The sequence below is a fragment of the Mustelus asterias genome, chromosome 15 (genome assembly GCF_964213995.1).
Source record: "Mustelus asterias chromosome 15, sMusAst1.hap1.1, whole genome shotgun sequence".
In the NCBI taxonomy this organism is placed as follows: Eukaryota; Metazoa; Chordata; class Chondrichthyes; order Carcharhiniformes; family Triakidae; genus Mustelus; species Mustelus asterias.
Window position 1 is genome coordinate 31,806,241 of NC_135815.1, and position 23,174 is coordinate 31,829,414.

At 39.7% G+C, this 23,174-nt stretch overlaps 1 protein-coding gene across 9 annotated transcripts in view; it reads right to left on the minus strand.

Moving 5' to 3' along the window:
- Positions 1–23,174, minus strand: part of eml4 (EMAP like 4) — a 422,596-nt gene that overhangs the window by 19,764 nt on the left and 379,658 nt on the right. For 8 of the 9 annotated variants that reach the window (XM_078229709.1, XM_078229706.1, XM_078229708.1 and 5 more), the window contains 3 exons: positions 19,009–19,097; positions 15,875–15,972; positions 1,962–2,049 (listed from right to left, as the gene is read on the minus strand). In XM_078229709.1, coding sequence (XP_078085835.1) covers positions 1,962–2,049; positions 15,875–15,972; positions 19,009–19,097 — 275 coding nt within the window. Of the gene's footprint in view, positions 1–1,961; positions 2,050–15,870; positions 15,973–19,008; positions 19,098–23,174 lie in introns of all 9 variants that reach the window. The other variant, XR_013499632.1, reaches the window with a different exon arrangement.

The window sequence follows — 23,174 nt, forward strand, 5'->3', positions numbered from 1 at the left end:
ACTTACCTGCCCGCTCCCCATAACCCTTACTTCCCTTAATGGTTAAAAATCTATCTATCTGTGACTTAAACACATTTAACGAGGTAGCCTCTACTGCTTCATTGGGCAGAGAATTCCAAAGATTCACTACCCTCTGGGAGAAGTTCCTCCTCAACTCTGTTCTAAATTGACTCCCCCGTATTTTGAGGCTATGTCCCCTAGTTCTTGTTTCCATTGTAAGTGGAAATAACCTCGTTGCTTCTACCCTGTCTAGCCCCTTCATTATCTTATATGTCTCTATAAGATCTCCCCTCAATCTTCTAAACAATGAGTACAGGCCCAGTCTACTCAATCTCTCCTCATAAGCTAACCCCCTCATCTCCGGAATCAACTCTGTACCCCCGCCAAAGCTAATATATCCTTTCTTAAATAAGGGGACCAAAATTGTACACAGTACTCTAGGTGCGGCCTCACCAGTACCCTGTCCAGTTGCAGCATGACCTCCCTACTTTTGTACTCCATCCCTCTCGCGATAAAGGCCAACATTCCATTTGCCTTCTTGATTACCTGCTGCACCTGCAAACTGAGTTTGTGATTCATGCACAAGGACCCCCAGGTCCCTCTGCACAGTAGCATGTTGTAATTTTTCACTGTTTAAATAATAGTCCATTTTACTACTATTCCTTCCAAAGTGGATAACCTCACACTTACTAACGTTATACTCCATCTGCCAGATCCTTGCCCACTCACTTAGCCTATCCAAATCTCTCTGCAGACTGTGTCCTCCATGCAATTTGCTTTCCCACTCATCTTTGTGTCATCCGCAAACTTTGTTACCCTACACTCGGTCCCCTCCTCCAGATCGTCTATGTACATGGTAAATAGTTGAGGCCCCAGCACTGATCCTTGCGGCATGCCACTAGTCACTGATTGCCAACCGGAAAGGCACCCATTTATTCAGACTCTCTGCTTTCTGTTAGATAGCCAATCCTCAATCCACGCTAACACTTTACCCCCAACTCCATGTACCTTTATCCTATGCAGCAACCTTTTGTGAGGCACCTTATCGAATGCCTTCTGGAAATCTAAATACACCACATCCACCAGTTCCCCTCTGTCAACTGCACTCGTTATATCCTCAAAAAATTCCAGTAAATTAGTGAAACATGACTTTCCCTTCATGAATCCATGCTGCGTCTGCTTGATTGAACCATTCTTTTCCAGGTGTCCTGCTATTTCTTCCTTAATGATAGATTCCAGCATTAAAACATTTAAGTCAATCCCCTTAACTTTACTTCCAGTTCTTGATTAATGCTTGTCACTGCTTCATATTACACAGTGAGACGCTTTTGCTACATTGAAGGAATTATAGTAGTTAAGAATAAGCAATCATTATTGTCAGTGTCAGAAGGGTTAGAGACAAACATTCAGGCAAAGTTGGGCAATTGTAGTCTGTTGCTATACACTATTTCAGATTAGTTTGCAATAGAAGGACACTCTGGTCTGCTTACATTAAAAATATCTATAATGGAGACACATGGCATTTGTGAAACATTAAAAATGCATTCAAATTTATTTGATGGTGTACTTGAGACCATATGGTGAGAAAGGAAAACAAAACCTATGCCACTGAAATATATTAGCTGCCATTATGTTGGCAGACCATGCATACACTGTCTGTGAAATTTAGCATTCCCTAAAGAATGTGAAGTTGTAGCAGCCTTACTACAATCTGGCACTAATCCAGCTCAGTGGTAATTTATAATGAATTGGTTCTGTGCCTAGGTGACTAAATAATGTAGAGTCCACTAACAGTGAATTACAAATTCTGAGGTGGAAAGACTGTCATTAAGATACAAACTTTTCAATTTAGTTTTAAAAGAAAGTATACTATTCAAACAACAAAGAAAGCAACAAATATGAGCACCATAGGTTACCTTAATTTTTTTTAAATTTTTGGTAGGAAATATCAGAATACTTACAATATAGGATTTCATAGTCTCCTGAGTTAGACATTATGAAGTTTGTATCTGGTGACCAGTCAAGGTGTGTAATATAACTGGAATGTCCCTGAAGAGAGGGAAAAATCATAAAATCAATTCATAGATCATATGCCATCGATGCTTTTTTAAATTTGGAATAAAATAGTAAGGGTGCAAAGACTATCAAATTAAGTTTCAAAATGTCGACCAGATAATAAATACAGCTGGGGGTCAATTTTCCATTGCCATATGCCCTTTGCATTGCTGTAATTGTGTATCTGACTGCAAAAAATGGTTGGGAATCTTGACAGAACTCTGCCCTCTTTGCATGGGGGAGTATTTTCTTGAGGGTGTTATGGATCTGCCTAGTAAATTACAAACAGACCATCCTGGGATATTTCTGGTTTTCGTAGCGACGCAATCCCAGGCTCATAAGCCAAGACAGAAGAAGTTGTAAGCCCAAGACGAGACCAGTGAGATCAGGTTATATGATACTATCCAGCAAGCTAAATGAGAATTAGACAGACACAGAGAACGACACTGATGTGTTTCATTCAAAAGGGTCGATTGAACTGCAGCAGAGTGATTCAAAATTAAAACAACTCTATCAGTGTCCGCAGTATTGGAAGCTCAATGCATTCCCCAAGTGTTACTGTGCACAGGAGAACGTATCAATGAGAAAATGGCGACTACCACATGTTAGAACAGAGGACAAATGGGCAGAAGTACACCAAAATGTATTACCTTCCGAGTATCGGAAAGCTCATGAGATTCCATGAGGGGCACCTTGGAATAAAGAAGCCCCAAGACAAAATCCAAAGACAGTTTTATTGGCCTGGATTACACAAGGATGTAGTCACCTTTCGTCGAACTTGTCATCTGTCGGGTAATAGGGAAACCGCAAATGGTAATCAAGCCAGCACCTTTGCTCCCTATCCCAACATTTGAAGAATATTTACCAGGTCCTAATCAACTGCATAGGGTCATTGCCAAGAACACAAAGTGGGAACCAATATTTTTGCTTACTATCATGAATATATCCACCCGATTCCCTAACCATACCCATAAGAACTATTACGGCTACGACAGTAGTAGAGGAGTTAACAAAATTCTTGACTGGATATGGCTTACCAAAGGAGATTCAATCAGGATCAAATTTTATGTTAGGACTATTCAAAGAGGTCATGAATAGTGTGGGGATCAAACAGTACAAATGATCAACCTACCATGCAGGGAGGTTGCACTAGACTTTGAAAACATGATAAGAGTTTATAGTCAAGACTACCCTCATGATCGGGACAAAGGAGATTCCGTTCTTATTATTTGTGATTAGGGATGCACCAAATGGGTCTACGAAATGTAATCCGCTTGAATTGGCCTACTGGCATGAAGTCAGAGGACCACTGAAATTAATTTGTGAAATGTTGCTAAGTTCGAAGACAGAGACGACCCTTTCAAACTACGTCTCAAATTTAATGGAGCCTGTGAGTTGGCGAGAAAACATTTAAAGAAGGCCCAGCAGGGAATGAAAGCCAATGTTGATAGGAAGACCCTAACTCAGTTTTACACCAGGAGAGAGAGTGCTCGTGTTATTACCTGTGTCAGGCAAACCCCTGAAAGCTAGATTCAGTGGGCCGTATCGCAGAAAGGAAATTGAGCAAGCTAAACTATCAGGTACGCACCCATGATACACACAAATCACACACGGTGTGTCACATGAACATGTTAAAGAAATACTGGGTTAGAGATGAGAACAAGCAGGAGGTCTTTTTGTTAGTAACAAAGCAAGGGAAGATAAGGGTTCAAATTGTGACAGTGACTTCCCAATAATTCATTTGGGCAATAAGGAAGCACTGGTGAATTTAAAACAGTGGTTAAGTTATCTTCCAGATAAGAGCTGGAGCGAACTGACAGAGTTACTGCAGTCCTATAAATGTATTTGTAGAATAAATTAGGTAGAATAGGATTAGCGATGCAAATGTGGGGGACACCGTACCCATCAAACAACATCCATATAAGGTTAAATCCAGCTAAATTATCGCAGATAGAGAAGGATTTTGAGAATATGCTCCAGAATGACATAATTGAATCGAGTTGCAGTGGTTGGAGCTCCCCTATTGTCACGGTGCCCAAACCAGATGGAACACAGACTTTGTTCATGGTCTACAGGCAGGTAAATGCCATATCCAAGAGGAACTCATTTCCTGTTCCATGTTGAGAAAACCGCATCCGAAGCTTCAGATGGTCAAATTCATTCCAAAAAGAGCTATTGGGAAGTACCTTTGACTGAGAGGTCAAAAGAGATCTCCACTTTTGTGACGCCACAGGGACTTTATCAATTCAAAGTCAAGCCGTTCAGGATGAAGAACGCCCCTGCAACTTTTCAAAGGCTCATGAACAAAGTGATCGAGGATTGAATTACTATGCTGAATACATTGATGGCTTAGTGGTGTTCAGCCAGAGTTGGAAAGAGCATCTGCACCACCTAAAGGAACTATGTGACCCATAGAAGAAGCCAATCTCAGGCTGAATTTAGAAAAAAGCGAATTTGCTAAGGTCCAAAATTTATATCTGGGACCCAGAATGAAACATGGCCAAATGGTACCATGAGATGCAAAAGTACAGGCCATTTGCGACTTCCCGAAACCCACCACCAGAAAAGATATTTTTAGATTTCTAGGCACGAGTGGATTCTATCTTAAGTTCGTGCCAAGCTTCAGCAGTGTGGCAGCATCACTCAAAGAGCACTTAAAGAAAAACAAGCACTCTAACTGGACAGAGGACTGTCAAATGGTATTCAACCATTTAAAAACTGTGTTGATGATAAACCCAGTGTTAGCAGCAAGAGTCATGGAATGAGAGAGATGCAGACAGCCTAAATACACAAAAGGGAGAATCAAAGAGAATCAGCATATAATTGCCAGCACCTGTAGAATTAAATTGTCAATTTAACATCTAACAGCCCCTGGGCATTGCCAACCTGGCAGTGCCAGCAGGGTCATCGGTGCTGGCCTGGTGAGGTCTGGGAGTCATGATGTGGAGATGCTGGCATTGGACTGGGGTAAACACAGTAAGAGTTTTAACAACACCAGGTTAAAGTCCAACAGGTTTAATTGGCAGCAAATGCCATTACCTTTCGGAGCGCTGCTCCTTTGTCAGAACCACTCCATCTGACGAAGGAGCAGCGCTCCGAAAGCTAATGGCATTTGCTACCAAATAAACCTGTTGGACTTTAACCTGGTGTTGTTATAACTCTTACAAGGTCTGAGAGGCCAGCGATCATAGGGTGGGGGTAGGGGTAGTGATGGGGGTGGTGTCGCAGGACTGGCCAGCGATCGGAGGCCAGCAGTGTGGAACTACTGCGCATGCACTGATCTCCGCACTGACAGATCAGCGCATGCGCAGTGGCCCGTTCAACGCTTTGCTGCTGGCCTCTCCAGTGGGAATAGGCCCCGCTCCCTGATTTTTAATGTGAATCAGGCTGAGGCACACTGCAGTGCTCAGAGTGTGGGAGATTCATTTTGAAACTCCCGCTTAAAAAAAGCAGCAGGATTTACCCCAATGTTTACGCCAATTTGATACCTAGAATTCAGCCATGGTCATAATGAATGACTGGACAGGCTTGAAGGGTCGAATGGCCTCCTCTTAATCCTATTTTCCACGTGATGGTAGCATTAGAATGCTAGAGGGTTATTGCAATCATTGCATGCCGCACCACCCCCATATCAGCTGCTTTCAGCTAGAGTATCATGTGCTCGACTGTCATGTCACTTACCTAGAAGCTTGCTGTGTTTCCTTTCCCTTAATTTTTGCCAGTCACTTTTTAGTTCTCCTTTCCTCTTTTGATTTTAGCAAAGTTAACCAATGGGGTTAAAATATCTAATGCGCCTTTCAAAAAGCTTTAATAGTTGTTGCTTCCTTATTTCTACATGCCCCTTCATCAGTTTTCCTTTAATTTCAGTTATAGGCAATCATTGGCTTCCATTTCCAAACTGCTTCATGCACCCCTCCAAATCTTCATCTTAAATAACACATGAGCTAAGAAGTAAACTGGGTGCCACTAGTACATTTCTATTTGGGTTTGTCTAAAACTTGCAACTAGCCATTAGGGTTTAAACTGAATCAATATCAGAAACGTCTGTTTACTTTTTTTTCAAAATATACTTCCTCAAAGGTAGGTGCATGAGAAGAGCGACAGATGTACCACTGAGATGGAAAGATAAACACTTTACTACAAGTCTGTGATTCCCCAAACACTGGCTTTGTGATGAGGTTCCACCAGAATGAGCATGGACAGAATTTTTCTTTAGGGGAAGGGACAGAAATCGCTTCTACTTTTCAAATGTGTCTGTGCACCATTTAAAGAATAGAACCTTAAACAAAAGCTTATTTTGGGGGGAAAAACAGGCTTCAGTTACAAAGGAATTTTTATAGCCTTGCTTTGTTCTTTTTAGAGATTGCTGTAAAATGTTAACTATTCATTTGAGAAAATATGTCACATGCCTTAGCATAAATTTATTACACAAGATGACTGAATCACATCAATCTTTCCAAACAACAGTTTTAGGAAAGTACAACTTACATGACGAGTAAGGGAGTATGCTATTAATGTTAAATTTCACCTGTGTTATATATTTGGGGCAATAAGATTTGCCTTAGCCTAAAAAGAGAAACCAAGGAACAACAAATTTATTCAGGAGGAAACTATGAGGATAGGGTCCATCTAACAAAGCAACATCCTATGAGAAAGATTAGGGCTGTCAAGCGATAAATAAAATCACAATTAATCTTGCAACACAAATTTTAATCATTAATCTTGATGTTGATTGCATATTCAATCAATATAGCTATTGCACCAAATTCATTCACATTTATGTAACTACTGATGCCCAATGTGATTCTTTGCACAAAACAGTGCACTTGCAGTCTAAGGTCATTGAAATTGTGTTTTTTTTTCAATGGACGCAGACCTAGATCTTCTTAAACATCTCTTCTGTACAGTAAGTTTAATCCATAAAGACACTGATCAATTATATAGTCTTCAAGATACCAAACCTCATACACATGACAATTTCTGTTAAAAGTAGTAGTCTAGGAACTTGAGTCCAGGGGAAAGACATATCTTCAACCATGGAGCGGCCAAAAGATACTTCTGGGCATATTAATTAGCCTATCATATCAGGAAACGATTGTTATAATTCAGGTCAGAAACTCCAAAGTGTTTTATGAAGTCCGCCTAGATCATAAGTTTTTCACTTTGAATTTGACTAGGGTGTGCATGAGATATTTCACTTCAGGTATGATCCAACTGACCCACTAAGGAGCTTTTATCAAACAAAGTTTATTTAAGTATACAGTTAACATGTATATAAAGAAAGTTAGCAATAATTTTTACCAATTACAAACAAGAAAAAAGCAATCATGATATAGTATAAACCTTAACAGCCAAACACTGTTCCAACGAAACCAATCCCATAAACAAAACCTTTGCCACAGGTTTAATACATAAAATATGAATGCTCACATGATGCTGGAACTTAGATCTTTGGCTGGAGAATTGAAACTCTGACTTCCCAGCCTTGTAACTTCTAGCAGCCCTCTGGATATACACCCAGAACAGCATGAAGTCAGAACAGCTTCCCAAAATCCCAAGGAGAGAGAGAGGCTCTCAGCAAGCCAACCACCATCAGCAGATTTTCCACTCCAGGAAAGCCAGGAACCTTATTTCCAGCTAACAGCAGAATTTCCAAATCCAGGGAAAGAGAGAGAGAAACACTTCTTTTCAGCTTGATGTCCACCCCCTTCTAAACTAAAACTGCCACCAGCAACCACATTAAAAGTGAAATCCTGAATTCACTATGAAAAAAAACTATCCAAAACACATGACCTGCCAACCAGTCTTCCTCCGAACAATGCAGGGTCATAAAACAATCCCAGAAAGTACCGGAGGCTCATAGTAAAAATGAACAAACCCCCATTTAAGCCATTGAAGGAGCAAAAAAAAGGACCTCTGGCAGCCAGCCCGGCAACAATGAAAACATCTGAAGCTATGATAGTTGCAAAGTACATGATTTAAAAAAAACATTCTTTAAAGGTACACCAATGTCACACAATATCTTTAAACTTGGCATAGTACAGTGATTCTCAGAGCTGAATCTGCATAGACTTTCCAGCGGGTCCATGATATAATCCTGAGTAAGATTCTGTGACTTTAAAAAGAGGAGGCTTTTCAAAATAACTGGGGTGCATCAATGATGTCAACTTATCTGCTTTTGTTTATAGGCCTGCAATGAATGACCACAGGAAATGGTCCAGAGTAGGTGAATGAGTAATGACCGGAGATGGGCTTGGCATGAGGTAGGAGTGGAGTGCGGCTGTCAGCTGATGGGTTGGAGGGAGTAGGTAAGAGGAATGCTGAAAGCTGCATAAAGGTTGGCATTGTAAATGGTCATCTAGTGGCCGGCTTATTTTTGCTGACTTGTTTTGATCACTGGAACAGGGATTTATGAACTGATTTGAAGTGCCAGTGCGTCAGTATAGGTTGTTAAATTTGCCAGTTACTCTAGATCAAATATTTTCATCGATATAGTATTATAATTTAGATATGGCCGGGACAGGGGAGGAGTGGAATCTCTGATCACTAATCCAAGCAGAAAAGTTTGAGAATCACTAGCATTGCAGAAATAGGAGTTGTAACAAGAAGTTTCCAACACAAGCCTCAACTTGCAATCTCAAAGTGCAAGCTACTAGGCTGTCAGTTGAGATTAGAAGCACAATACGGAATCCAAGGACTTGAAACAACCATTTCTACGACACAAGATATTCCAGGCATCTACTCAGCTCTGACAGCTCTTCCCCACCTTAATATCCACAGATTTGCAAACTATTGCTGCACGAGAATCAGATATATGCATAACTGAAATTGTAGCTTAAAGCACTCAGATCATTAGAACAAGCAAAGCCACAGATTACTTTGTACATGAAGGCTTTGGTGGCACAGACACAAGCCAGAAGCCCCCAGTGATGCTGAAGGCACTCAGCGCATGGGTCACCGAGTCCATTCTTTGCTTGACATGTTGCCAATTGCTAATTAAAACATGCATGACATAACTGCACTGCTCCTCTCTGCCTCATGTTTCCCCTGCTGTGAATTCTCATGCGAATCACAGACTTGGTGTAACTTCTTTGACTGTGACATTGAAAAATTAATCGCCAAAAATAGTTAATGCACCAATTGCAAAAGTTAACTGATTAACTGACAGTCCCCTAAACCAATGCAATATTTGCATGTTATTACAAAAATTTAATTTATCTCGTGAAGTTGATATTCTTATAGCTCAAATGATGAACTGTTAATAAGAATTATGCCAAAATTCTTCAGTTAATAAGACTTCACAGCTCATCTTACATTCAGTTTAATTTTCCTGCAATCCAGAAGTTGAATTCCAAAGTTAAATGTTTTTACACCATCATGAGCAGCTTATTGCCATCCTGTGAAAAATTTGGCAGCTGCATAAAATTCCTCTGGTTGAAATTTGAGCCTTGAAAGCAGGCTGGATTCTTGTATAAGAAAGCCAGAGCTTTAACCTTTGTGACTAATCATTCTGACTGAGAAGGCGGCAAATTGCCGATTTAGGTTTATTGGGCTTCACTGATGAGAAATCCAGATTTCTGTATTACACGTACAAACATAAAAATCAGATTTTCCTTAAAAGGAATTCAAGAGTTACAATGGCCACGCTCAATCACTCTGCAATCAACAAAATAAATACTACACTGAACAAACTAGTGGAGGAAAAATTTGGAGAAGTCATGCTTAAATTGTAGTGTTCGTTTCAAGGCACACCTTGAATGATCAGTTCTGATAACAGAGAAAGGGAAACATTTAAGCTAGATGACTGATTTATAATACTTGAGGATTCAGTTATGCAAAAATACTGAACAGGCTTGTATGGAAAGGTAAATCTGGCACAGTTCTAAAGAATCCGCAGGAAAAGAGGGACCTGGGGATGCATGAGCATCGATCATTGAAGGTAGGAGGATATACTGAGAGAATGGTTAGCAAAACATATGGGACCTTGGGGTTCATAAAGAGAGACATTGGGCGCTATTTTACCATTTTAATTTTAAGTGCTGGGCGGACTTGAAACTGGGAGCGTTTCAGATCCAACTTTTAGACCCGTTCTCAGGTGCCCCCATACGCACTCTGCCTGAAAAAATACCAGCAATTCCAAATCGTGCTGCAGAGGCCTGTGGGAGGGGCTTAAAGGGCCTGAAATCCTGCAGCTCTGATCGGTGCCTCCAACTGCTCATGTGCAGTAAAAAAAATGATAGCATGCGGCTCCCCTGCCACATCGCTCCCGGGCCAGATAATCCCCCCTGCACAGACATTGCTCCACCCCCACAACATTACTGACCCCCTTATCCCCCCACCGTCTCCGCCACCCAGTTCGATCGCAGGCCCCACCCCTCTAACAATCTCAGGCAGATTTGACAGGTTTGAATAAAATAGCCAAAGAAAAGCTGTTCCCATCAGCTAGTGGTATAAGGATGGGAGGAAACAGATTTAAAGTTTTGGGCAAGAGATGCAGGGGAAAGGCGAGGAAAAGTTTTTTTATGCAGTGAGTGACAATGACCTGGAACCTGCTGGGCACAAGGGTGGTTGAAGTGGAAATCAACAATGATTTCAAAAGAAAATCTGATGGGCACTTGAAAGAAATAGATCTGCAGACAGGGTGATTGAGCGAGGGACTGGGACTGACTGAATTGGTCCATTGAGCGCCAGTATGGACTGGATAGCCGAATGGCTTCCTTCCATGCTGAATGTGATCCATGAAACATAGTATAGTGATAGAGCTCAAGAGGACAGACAGATTGGTGGAATGGGTGGACATATGGCCGCTGAAATTTAATACAGTAAGAGTTTTAATAACACCAGGTTAAAGTCCAACAGGTTTATTTGGTAACAAATAAACCTGTTGGACTTTAACCTGGTGTTGTTAAAACTCTTACTGTGTTTACCCCAGTCCAACACCGGCATCTCCACATCATGCTGAAATTTAAAACAGATAAGTATGATACATTTTAGTATGAAGAATGCAAGTAAATAATAAAGGATAAGTTCTAAAGGGGGCATGGGAAGAAAGAGACCTGGGGATTTGTGTGCATAAATCATAAAAGTAGATAGGGCGGTTGTGAGTGGATAAAATGGCATGTGGGATTCCTGGTCTTAAAGGTGTATAAAAGCAGAAATGTTAGGACAAACCTATACAAAACACTGCTTTGGCCTCAACTGGAGTTGTATGTCAAATTCTGGTGCCACAGTTTAGGAAGAATGCAAAGGCTTTAGGTAGGGTTCAGAAATGATTTGCAAGAATGGTTTCAGAGATGAAGGACTTCAGTTACGTTTATGTTGGAGAAACTGCAGTTGTTCTCCTTAGTAAAAAAAAGGTTGAGAGGAGATTTGATAGAAGAGTTCAAAATCCTGAGGTGGCTAGAAAGGTAGATGAAGAGAAACTATTTTCATTGGCAGAATGATTAAAAACCAGAGGACACAAATTTAAAGCAATTGGCAAAATAACCATTGGTGACATGAGAAAAAGCTTTTTACGCAGCAAGTAGTTACAATTTGGAAAGGCTGAATAAGGCAGGTTCAATCCTGGCTTTCAAAAGGAAAACAGATATCCACCTGAAGAAAAAAGAAAATTGCTGGGCTACTGGGAAAGGGTAGAGGAGTGGGATTGGCTGCTTTTTTGTTGCAGGGAACTGATGCAGGCTTGAAGGCTAAAAAGCCTTCTGCTGTGCTGTAACTATTTTAGATGCTTCTACTAGCTTTTACTATTGACAAATGTTCCTATCTGAACAGTTGTTATGAATGTTAACTATAGACAACAAAAACCACCCTGCAAAATGAATTCAGGGGAATGACTGAAAATGCTTCCTATTACAATTTGCAACTAATTGACATGGACCGAGAAACAGCTCTTTTGCAGTTTTTCTAAAATAAACTTCACCAAGTCAAGAAATCAAAACAAAAGCTGTCAAGGAAAACAGCACAGATTTTAACAGGCTAGCCAGAGACACAAGTATTTAAGTTATGAAGACTAGGCCTTGAATCAAGGTAAGGTGAAGCAGTGTTCCAGCAAAAATATCTTTTCCTGGCTTAACAGGGTGGAAAATTACTGGAGAAAACAAAGAGAAAGCTGGACAACTTCCTGAGAGGATGAAAATTATGATTTAAACAAAGGCCACAGATCATAATTGGGCATCGTATTTATAAAAAGAAGTTTCATGGGATAGCATGGTTAGTCAATATAGTAAAAGGCATAAACAGTTGAACACATTGGAGAGCTGTACTGCACTTGAGGATCCTGCTAATTGTTGGAAGGATCCTGGAGATGGAAAGAGACTCTGACGGATCCTTGGGAAAAGAATATTTAATTGCAAGCATGGCCACTTCTGGAAATTGTATGACCGCAGCTAATAGCCTATTTCAGATTGAAATTGTAGAAGTGCTTACTTTGTGGAAGGAACATGTCTCAGTGAAGTGTTGACTTGTGAGAAGTAAATAAAGCAGCTGTTGGATTTTTATTTTCTTTTCTCAACCTGTCAAATCTGTATTAACCATTTTAATTTTCCTGTAAACATTTCAAACCTGTGCCCATTTTAAATCTGCAATCCTGTGTTAAAAAATAAACTAACTACAATAAGCATAACAACAATGTAAGTGAGTCAGTTAGTTCTCATAATTTGTGGGTTATAGGAACTATAAAGTATAGTTACAATGAGTGTTCATTAAAGATAAAAACTCCTACAGAACAAATAAAGAAAAGGGAAGTTTGTGTTATAAAGTACGCACAACAGTTTGTATAGTGGGACATACATGTAGGCTGTAATTTAATTATACTGACGCCAGCATGTCTCCGTTCCAAAATAAAATTATGAAAATCAAAGACTTTTTACACAAAGAAGCTAAATTTTATATTTATGTAAATCGTTCAAAATTCATGCAAAGTTTGATACCATAATACATTAATACCAATCAATTTAACAAATACGTATAAAAGCATAATGTAAAACAGGGCTTGATACTACTGACAAATGACTAAGGAGCTCTATTGCTGGGTCGACGCAAATGTAACATTTGGTATTTTCTTGTTTCAATCAGATGTGACTTTGATTTGAAAGTACTTTTTCAGATTATATGCAAGAACTATAGAGTGACGATATTGAGGTACTTTTGTTATCCAAATATCAGTTGAGATAATGTTAGAATAAAGGGAATGGATGGCGGAGGAATTTTTGAAATGTATTCAGGAAGTGCTTCCTTGATTAGTATCTCAGTCCAGAGAGATATTATTATAGGAAAAGATATTGTTGAATCTGGTACTGGGAATGAGGTGAGTTACGTGTACTTGGGGGGTGGGGGGAGCTCCCAAGAACTCCCCAAAGCTAGTCCACCATCTACAAAGCACAAGTCAGGAGTGTGATGTAATACTCTCCACTTGCCTGGATGAGTGCAGCTCCAATAACACTGAAGATCCACAAAATACATAGCTCCACAACATTCAGGACAAAGCAGCATGCTTAATTGGTACCCCTTCCACAAATATTCAGTCTCTCCATCACCGACAAACAGTGGCAGTAGTGTGTACCATTTACAAGATGCACTGCAGGAACTCACCAAGGCTCCTTAGGCAGCATCTTCCATACCCACAACCACTACAATATAGAAGGACAAGGGCAGCAAATACCTGGGATCAGCACCACCTGGAGGTTCCCCTCCAAGTTACTCACCACCCTGACTTGGAAATATATTGCCGTTCTTTCACTGTCGTTGGGTCAATATCCTGGAAATCTCTCCCCAACAGCACTATGGGTGCACCTACACCTCAAGGACTGCAGAGATTCAAGAAGGCAACTCACCACTTCCTTCTCAAGGACAACCAGGGACGGACCTAGACACTGATGCCTATATCCCATAAATTAATTTTAAAAATGGTTCACAAGAGTGCCCAGGGATGAGTAACTTCAATTACATGGATTGATTGGAGAAGCTGGGGCTGTTCTCCTTGGAAGAGAGACATAAGTAGAGATTGGACAGAGGTGTTCAAAATCATGAAGGATTTAGACAGAGTAGAAAGGAAGAAACTGTTCTCGTTGGCAGAAGGCACAGATTTAAGGTGATTGGTAAAAGAAGCAATGGTCACATGAGGAAAACATTTTTTATGCAGCAATTGGTTAGGATTGGAATGCACTGCCCAAGAGTGTGGTGAAGGCAGATTCAACTGTGGAGAAATGGACTGAAGAGAATAAACTAATAGTGGACAGTTTTGAGGAAGTCACGTTTAAATTGTATAGTGCTCTTGTCAGGGCACACCTTGAATGATCAGCTCTGATAACAGAGAAAGGGAAACATTTAAGTTAGATGACTGATTTATAATGCTTGACGATTCAGTTATGCGGAAATACCGAACAGGCTTGTGTAGAGATAGAAATAGTAGAAGACTGACTCAGAATGCTCATGGACTGACTTATGTGAGAAATACTGAACAGACTTGTGTAGATACATAATACAGTCAATAGGCTGGAAAGGTAAATATGGCACAGTTCTACAGAGTGTGTGGAAAATAGGGACCTGGGGGTGCACGAGCATTGATTTGAAGGTGGCAGGATATATTGAGAGAGTGGTTAGCAAAGCACATGGGATCTTGCGTAGAAAAGTTATGCTGAACCTTCGAAAACTGTGGTTAGGCTCCAACTAGAACATTGTGTCCATATCTGAGATGGTGCAGAAGAGATTTAACAGAATAGTTCCAGGGATGGGGGATTTTAGTTATAAGCTTAGGTTGGAGCAGCTGAGGTGGTTCTCTGGAACAAAGAAGGTTGAAGTGAGATTTGATAAAGGTGTACATAATTATGACAGGTTTAGATAAGGTAGTCAGAGGAAAGCAGTTCCCATTTGCTGATGGTATAAGGATGAGAGGACACATATTTAAGGATTTGAGCAAGAGATGCATTATGATGAGAGAAGAGCTATTTTACGCAGCGAATGGCAATGATTTGAAACCTGCTGTCTACAAAGGTGGTGGAAGCAGAGACAATGAATGATTTCAAAAGAAATTTGGATGAGCACTTGAGGGAAACAAAATTGCAGGACAACAGGAATAGAGCTTGGGGGAATGGAAATGAATGGATTGCACGACAAAGAGCCAGCATGGACTTGATGGACTGAATGGCTTTCTTCTGTGTTGTAACGATTAAAACTTCTCAAAATCAATTTATCATGTTTACAGTACCTCACAAAGTACTTAATTGGCACTGAAAAGCTGCATCATAAAAATATCAATTATTTTCTCCCTCAACAATTTTTCACAGCTGTTACAATCATAGCTTAGTGTCTGCATCTAACAGTAAATATACTTCTAAGGGATTAAAATACAAATCACAGGGGCCTACGTGTATTTAGCCAAACAACGTGGAATGTATGTTAAACATTACATGTGACAATTTAATTGTAAATTTAATTGTCTTCTTAACAGCAAGTTAGTTCAACATTTTGTAGGGCAAGGTTAAAATTGCAGTTATAAAATTAAATTGGATATTCTTACAGCTTTTTACAACATGGACGTTTCTTTCAAGATGAACGGTTTGCAATCTGAAAGCGTAAAAAAAGTTCAGCACAGGAAGACATTTTCCTGTACTTGCTCTAATCTAAATGTTATATTCACATTCCTGAGTCAATTGGGTAAAGATGTTTTGGAATGATAGTTCTATAGGGAAAGTTAAAGAATAATTAGAAGTACATTTTCTGAAAGTCTATGCATTTAAAGAGCCAACTTTCTGAGAGATCAATAATTGTCCATATTTCTCATTAATTCCACTTCATATTAAACATTTTAGTACTCACTCACAGTGCATTTTCCTTGTCTGCTGTATTTTCTGCCATTTTCAGCTACTGTGTAGATGTAAATAAAATTGTCATGGGACCCCACTGCCAAGTAATTACCATCTGTAAATGAAATAAAAAGCATTCAACTATACATACATTAGTAAATTATAACCACGCATTTTCAGCACAACAAGCTCCCTGGGAATATACAAGACAGAAGAGCTGCTGCTGAATATTATAATACAACTGGTTAGCAGAAGTTTGAACAATATAATAAGCAATTTACTGAAATGATTAAATTGATTTTCCCTCCATATATTCACATCTACTGTGGGTTGCACAGATGAAGATTGTGTGTAAGTTACTGAATGAGTAAAAATGGCTACAGTAAATTTTCCAATCCCATTTCCAGTCCAGTAGAAAAATTATGCATGGAAAAACTGGCAGTTTTTCCAATTACAATGGCAAAACTATGAAATTGCAACAAACCTAATTAAGAAGTCTGAAGTGACAAGAGTAATTACGCTTTTAACACTGCTGGGGAGGGACTGCCACAAAGTCGCTACCACTCTAAATATAACAGGTAAGCAAAGAAAAACATGACAGATTTTGAAACCCTTGAATGAACTTTTTGAAGCCTGAGTGTATGTAACATATGAACGATATGTATTCAACACTAAAATTCAGAGTAACAGCAAGGTCACTGGGCGGTATATCACGGCAGTAATGCAGCTAGCAGAACCATGAGAATTTGAACAGTTAAAAGATGATCTAATTAAAGATAGATTGGTCCTAGACGTGAAAGACTCCTCAGTGAAAGCAAGTCTGCTGAAAGATGAGAAATTAACACTAAAGAAAGCAATAGACGTTGTGAAACAAAAGCTCGAACACATGTAAGGCACAGCAGACCAGCAGATACATTATGCTGAGAGACAGTCCAAGGCAAAAGAGCTGAGCAATCACAGACAATGGGCAGGATAAAAATACTGCAGAGGACAGCCTGCATAGGAAAAGTGTGGGGAAAACAGTGTTTTAACTGCAAGAAGCAAAATCATTTCACAAACAAGTGCTCGGCCAGAAAAAAGTAAAACAAATTGATACACATGGTCACTAAAGAGATTTTAGCAGACAAGATGAAAAACATCTATAGCCTATAGGTTATATTTTCATTTGTTTATATTTTCACTCCTATCCTGTCATCCTTCAATATTAGCACATAATCAGGGAGTGCAAGATAATGGTTCAGTCAAATTTATAGGTGACAAATGGTTTGTGACTGCTACAATGATGATCACAGAGGGAGAGCATCAAATGAACAAGAAGTGTCAGATATACACAGGTGCATCATGCACCATCTTGACTTTCACAGATCTGAGAGATGTGGCTCAACCTGGCGATCTGAAAATGAAACCTTCAAAAGTAAGATTGAAGTTATATGACGGCACAAGACTGAGAGGATATATTAGTTTGACGGTCCAATTCAATGGCAAGAAGCAAGATCTTGAGTCTCAGATGGAGTGCAACAGTCACTCTTAGCTGGAGTAAGTCTAAAGCTTGGGCTGGTCACCCTCAAGATGCCAACTGAGAAAGGGCAACAAATGACCACAGAGGAAGGGCAACAAAAGACTCCAGTATGAGGAAGACAGAAGACCCCAGAGGGAGAGATATTCAAGTAAACCACAAGATAGTTGCCAACCACATCAATTCAATGAAATGGACGAGCCAAAGTTAAAGTTTCGCGGGAAAGCATTCACATCAGAACTAAACTGGAAGAGTTGAAGGACAAGATTCCAATTGTGTCTATCCCTGTGAAAATGCATGATAAACTGAAGTCTTCAAAGAACCAAACTGTGAGGGCTCTGAACAAATTTCAAGGATCAACACAAAGGTACCAGGAGGGAAGAATGACCCACAATTCCACAGGTGCAACTCGAAGCTGGAGTTGAAAAAACTCAACCAGATATACAGGCACAACTGCAGGAATAGGCGTTCAGTTAGTGAAGCTGCTCCTTCACAGCAATTGGGCAGTCAGGTAGAAGGGACCTCACCAGCCTGAGTGCAGAACTACCATCAAAGCCAGAGGTCCACAAGTCCCCAGCAAATGCAATGGAAATACAGCGGTCACCAAGGCAATAAGGGTCATGAGAATAACACTCTCTGGACAAAGAACATCACCCAGATATACAGCCAATGCACATGGGCAATTTAAAGACCGTGTGCACAATGCATATGTGGAACTTTCTAGTAGAGCAAACAGTTGTCGATGCATAAAACAGGGGTGTATACTGGGTAACAGGATCATGTTACCTGTATTGAAAATATGTATTGAAAAAGTCTGCTGATGCCAGTTTACACATGAAAATTTGCTAGAAGTCTATGACATAAACCATTATTCATTATAATCTACTAGTAAGTACAGAAGTATTCCTGGTGCCAAAGTATCAAATCAGGTAAACTCATGTTTTGCTCTGCCTATTTAGAGTTATTTTTGAAATAAAAATTATCTGGGCTGAACTCTCCATGTTACTGCCATCTAGTATTAATGCTGTGCGCACCTCTATAACAGGCTATTAGGAAAATCAGTCAGAAAGGCAAATATGCCGTGTAAATTGGTCACAACTATATAAAAGAATATTTACTAAATAGTTAACATTTAAAGTAAAATCTAGCCTATAGGTTATATTTTCATTTGTTTATATTTTCACTCCTATCCTGACTTCCTTCAATATTAGCACATAATCAGGGAGTGCAAGATAAATTTGGTTTGGTGATGCTGTCACCTTTGCAAGTACAGACATTTTGTGATAAGGTTAGGTGTGGCTGATGCTGCCAATTTTACTTTCTCCTTGAGAAGCAATACTTTGTTCCATAATTATATACCTGCCGAAACCTGGTCAAATGCTCAACTGAGAAAGACAAGTGCTAATATCAGCCAAAGCTAGAATTTGCACCTTTGGTTCCCTCCGGTCAGAAGTGAGTTTATCAGAGCCAATCAACCCTGATCATCAGTGAGGGCTTGAAAGAACAGGAAAATATTTGGGAACTTTTCATCACCAAACAAACTGCACTCATCACTTTTGTTCATGATTGCAACATAGAATTTTAAATGTTGTTATAGTACATTGCTTGGAACAAAGATAAGACAAATTCAATTACCTGGAGAATACCGCATCACTGACAGCTGTTCGTTTCCATCTGTGTGTATTGAAACCAAATCTTTTGTTTCAGCATCTAAAACAAACCACCTGTTATACAAGAAGAATATTAATAAATCAAATTAATTGCCACTTAAGCATTTATACTGTCATGTGCATCAATAAATATTATTCTTTCTTGGAAACATTTTCCTTAGTCTATTAGTCATTTTAAGTTTTACCTTTAATCAGATCATTCATTCTAATTAACACTTTTGCACACTTAGCTGTGCGATGTCAACATTCTATTTGAATTACACAGGACTGAGCCTGAAAGTGAAGAGAGATGCCTGTCCTTTTTTCTTTAATTGTGAAAGAAAGTTTAATTTATACATACAGAATGCACTACTTGAGTGTCAGCCAAAGAATCTAATGTTGAGGTGTATTGCTTTAAATTTCTTAGAAAGGACTAGTTGTGTGAAGGCATACTTTTGACAATCACTCCTTTCCCACTGATTACATTCCAAAGTTCTCCATCAGTTTGACAGATTTCAATGCTTTTCTTGGCCATGACTATGAAACTCTCAACCTTTAATGAAACACTATAGAGGAAACAATAAAAACAGTGTCTGAAAATTGGATGCCTGGAAACATTTCCCAATAGTTCACTGGATATTAATTTCTGATTCGTCCCCAACTGCCAAGTGCAATCATTAAAATAAGAGTAAATTAAAGTCATGGACGAAGTCCATAAAATGTAGAATGCCATAAGTTAAAATAAGTTTTTAAAAAGCCAAACTAAAATGATTTTAAAAAGACTGGGTCACTTTTAATGGTGCAGTTACAAGAATACTTTTGCATCTTGGTAAGCAATTTCAGTTTAACAACATAAAACAAACCAAACACCACCAAAGGCAAGCCCCAACCTGAATGGCGAGGAACTATATGAAAGATCCCAGTGGAGGGATCCTAGTGGAGGTGGGTTTGATATTGCATAGAGCACGTCCCCAATGCGGTATCAAACCAAGTTTAAAAATAAAAACAGAAAATGCTGGAAACACTCAGCTGGGCCAGCAGCATCTGTGGAGAGAGAAACAGAGTTAATGGCACACGGCCCTTCCACTCTTTCACAGACATTCTCTTGTTATTTTTCTCATCCTTCCCCCTTTCACTTGCTTCAAACCTATCACATTTCTAACTTTTCCCTGCTTTAATGAAAGGTCATGAGCTGAAACGTTAATTCTGTTTCTCTTCTCTCCACAAATGCTGCTAGACTTACTGAGTATTTTCACTACTTTTGGCTTGTATTTCAGATGTGCAGCATGTGTAGTATTTTGCCAGGGTTTTGATAGTGTATTTCATTAATTTACAAAATTGTTCACAGAAATGTTTTGGTAAAGTAGGCACCCTCACTCACATCTTTCCTCTTGCCAAGGAGATTTAAATGAGAGTCAGGTAGGTGGCACAGTGGTTAGCACTGCTACCTCAGCTTTAGGGACCTGGGTTCGATTTTGGCCTTGGGTGACCGTCTGTGTGGAGTTTGCACGTTCTCCCCGTGACTGCGTTGGTTTCCTCCGGGTGCTCTGGTTTCCTCCCACAGTCCAAAGATGTGCAAGGGTGATGGGCCTGGGTAAGATGTTCTTTTGGGGAGTTGGTGCATGGGGAATGGCCTCCTTCTGCACTGTAGGAATTTTAAGTACTGCATAGCTGGAAACTCATGCAACAACTTATATTTATATAGCACCTTTAATGCTTCATCATTCAATACGACCATTGAAGATCTTTCATCTGATTTCCACTTTCCAGCCCAATCCCCAAGAGTCTAAAGATCTACCTATCTCAGCATTTTATATTTATTTTAAATCATACGCCATGGTTGGAGTATCCACAGACCTCTGGGGTGGGAAACTTCAAAGAATCACAAATGAAAAAATTCTTCCTCATCTCAGACTGAAGAAATTGACCCCTTATCCTGAGACTATGACCCCTAGTTCGAGACTGTCCAACAAGGGAAAACCAACCTCTCAAAATCTACCCTGGCAAGTCCCCTCAGAATCTTATAAGATAGAATGAGATCACCTCATTCCCTGAAACTCTAGACAGTATAGGCCAATTCTATTCAATCTCTCATTATAGAACGATCCTCCCATCCCAGGAATCAATCCAGTGATTCTCCATTGCATCACCTATAGTGAAAATACATTCTCCTGCAGGCAAGGAGACTTAAAATTATGCACAGTACTCTTGATGGGGTCTCACCAAGGCCCTGTGCAATTGTAGCAAGATTTCCTTTTTCTTGTACTCCAACCCCTTTGCAATAAAGAACAATATACCATTTGCCTTCCACATTGCTTGCTGTACTTTCATTTTAACTTTGCTTTCTTGTATGCCACCCAAATCTTTAAATATCAAAATTTAAAAATCTCTCAATTTAAAAAAACTTTTGTTTTTCTATTCTTCCTATCAAAGTGAATTACCCCACATTTCCCCAAATTTGACACGTTATTTTAGCTCATTCACTTAATCTGTTTACATCCCTTTGCCGCCTCTTTGTATCCGCCTTATCATCTCCACCTAGCTTTGTATCTTTAGCAAACTTGAATATATTAATCTCGGCACTTTCAAATAGGGCATTAATGTAAATTGCAAATAGTTCAGTTCTCAGCACCTAATGAGCTCTTGTCCTGTGCAATAACCTTTTATGTGGCACCTTGTTGAATAGCTTTTGGAAATCCAAACATACTAACATTCACTGGTTCTCCTTTATTTGCTGTTAGTTACAGCCTCAAAAAGACTCTAAAATTTGATAGTTACAATTTTCCTTTCACAAAACTATTTTGACTCTGCCTAACCATACTGAGTGCCTTGTTAATTCCTCAATAATAAAGTCCAGCATTTTTTTCATGACTGATGTCATGTTAACAGACTTGTAATACCTTCCTTTTTTAAATAGTGGTGTTACATTTGCTATCCCCCAATCTACCAGGACCGTTCTAGGATCCATGGAATTTTGGAAGAACCAAAACCAGAACCAATGCGTCCACCATTGTTGCAGCTTTTTGTCTTCCATTGTGAAAATAGATACAAGTATATTTTTATAAACATCTTTCCATTTCCTTGTTCCTGATTACAATTTCTCTGATCTTTGCCTCTAAAGGGGTCAGTGTTTACTTTTGCTACTCTCTTTCTTTTTACATGTTTGTTAAAACTCTTACATTTATGTTTCTTGCTAGTTTATTCTTATTTCCTATTTTTGGTCCCCTTTATCAATTATCAGGTCATCTTTTGCTGTTTCTACAATTTTCCCAACCCTCAGGCTTGCTCCTCTTTTTCACGGTATTATTAACCTCTTCTTTGAATGTAATATCATTCATAACTTCTTTTACAGTTAATAATTTTCCTATTCTTCATTCCTTGCAACTTCCTCTAGTGTGGAAGGAATTGGTTTGGCAAGCAAACACTGGAGCTTTTTTAAGGAAAAGTATATAACTACTGATGAGAACCACAATAAAGCTTTCTGTTGCTCAGAAAGTTTAGTACACAATGACCGTTCAATTTTTCCTTCTCGATCTTTTCCATCTGCCCTTACTTGGAAATCTTTTAAAATGTTCGCCAGCAGTCAAATTATAGCCTCATGTGCAAGGGCGGCATGGTGGCACAGTGGTTAGCACTGCTGCCTCACAGCACCAGGGACCCCGGTTCAATTCCAGCTTCGGGTCACTGACTGTGCGGAGTTTCTCTCCGTGTCTGTGTGGGTTCCCTCCCACAGTCCAAAGATGTGCGGGCTAGCTTGATTGACCATGCTAAATTGACCCTAGTGTCGGGGGGTTAGCAGGGTAAATATGTGGGATAATGGGAATAGGGCCTGGGTGGAATTGTGGTCGATTCGGACTCGATGGGCCAAACGGCCTCCTTCTCCAATGTAGGGATTCTATGATTCTATGACCTGGGTTCGATTCCTGGATTGGGTGAGTGTGTGTGCGAATTCTGCACTTTCTCCCTGTGTCTGACCAGGTTTCCTCCAGGTGCTCTGGTTTCCTCCCACAGTCCAAAAGGTATGCTGGTGAGGTGCATTGACCATGCTAAATTCTCCCTCAGTGAACCCGAACAGGTGCTGGAGTGTGGCGACTAGGGGATTTTCACAGTAACTTAATTGCAGTGTTAATGGAAGCCTACTATTAAACTTTT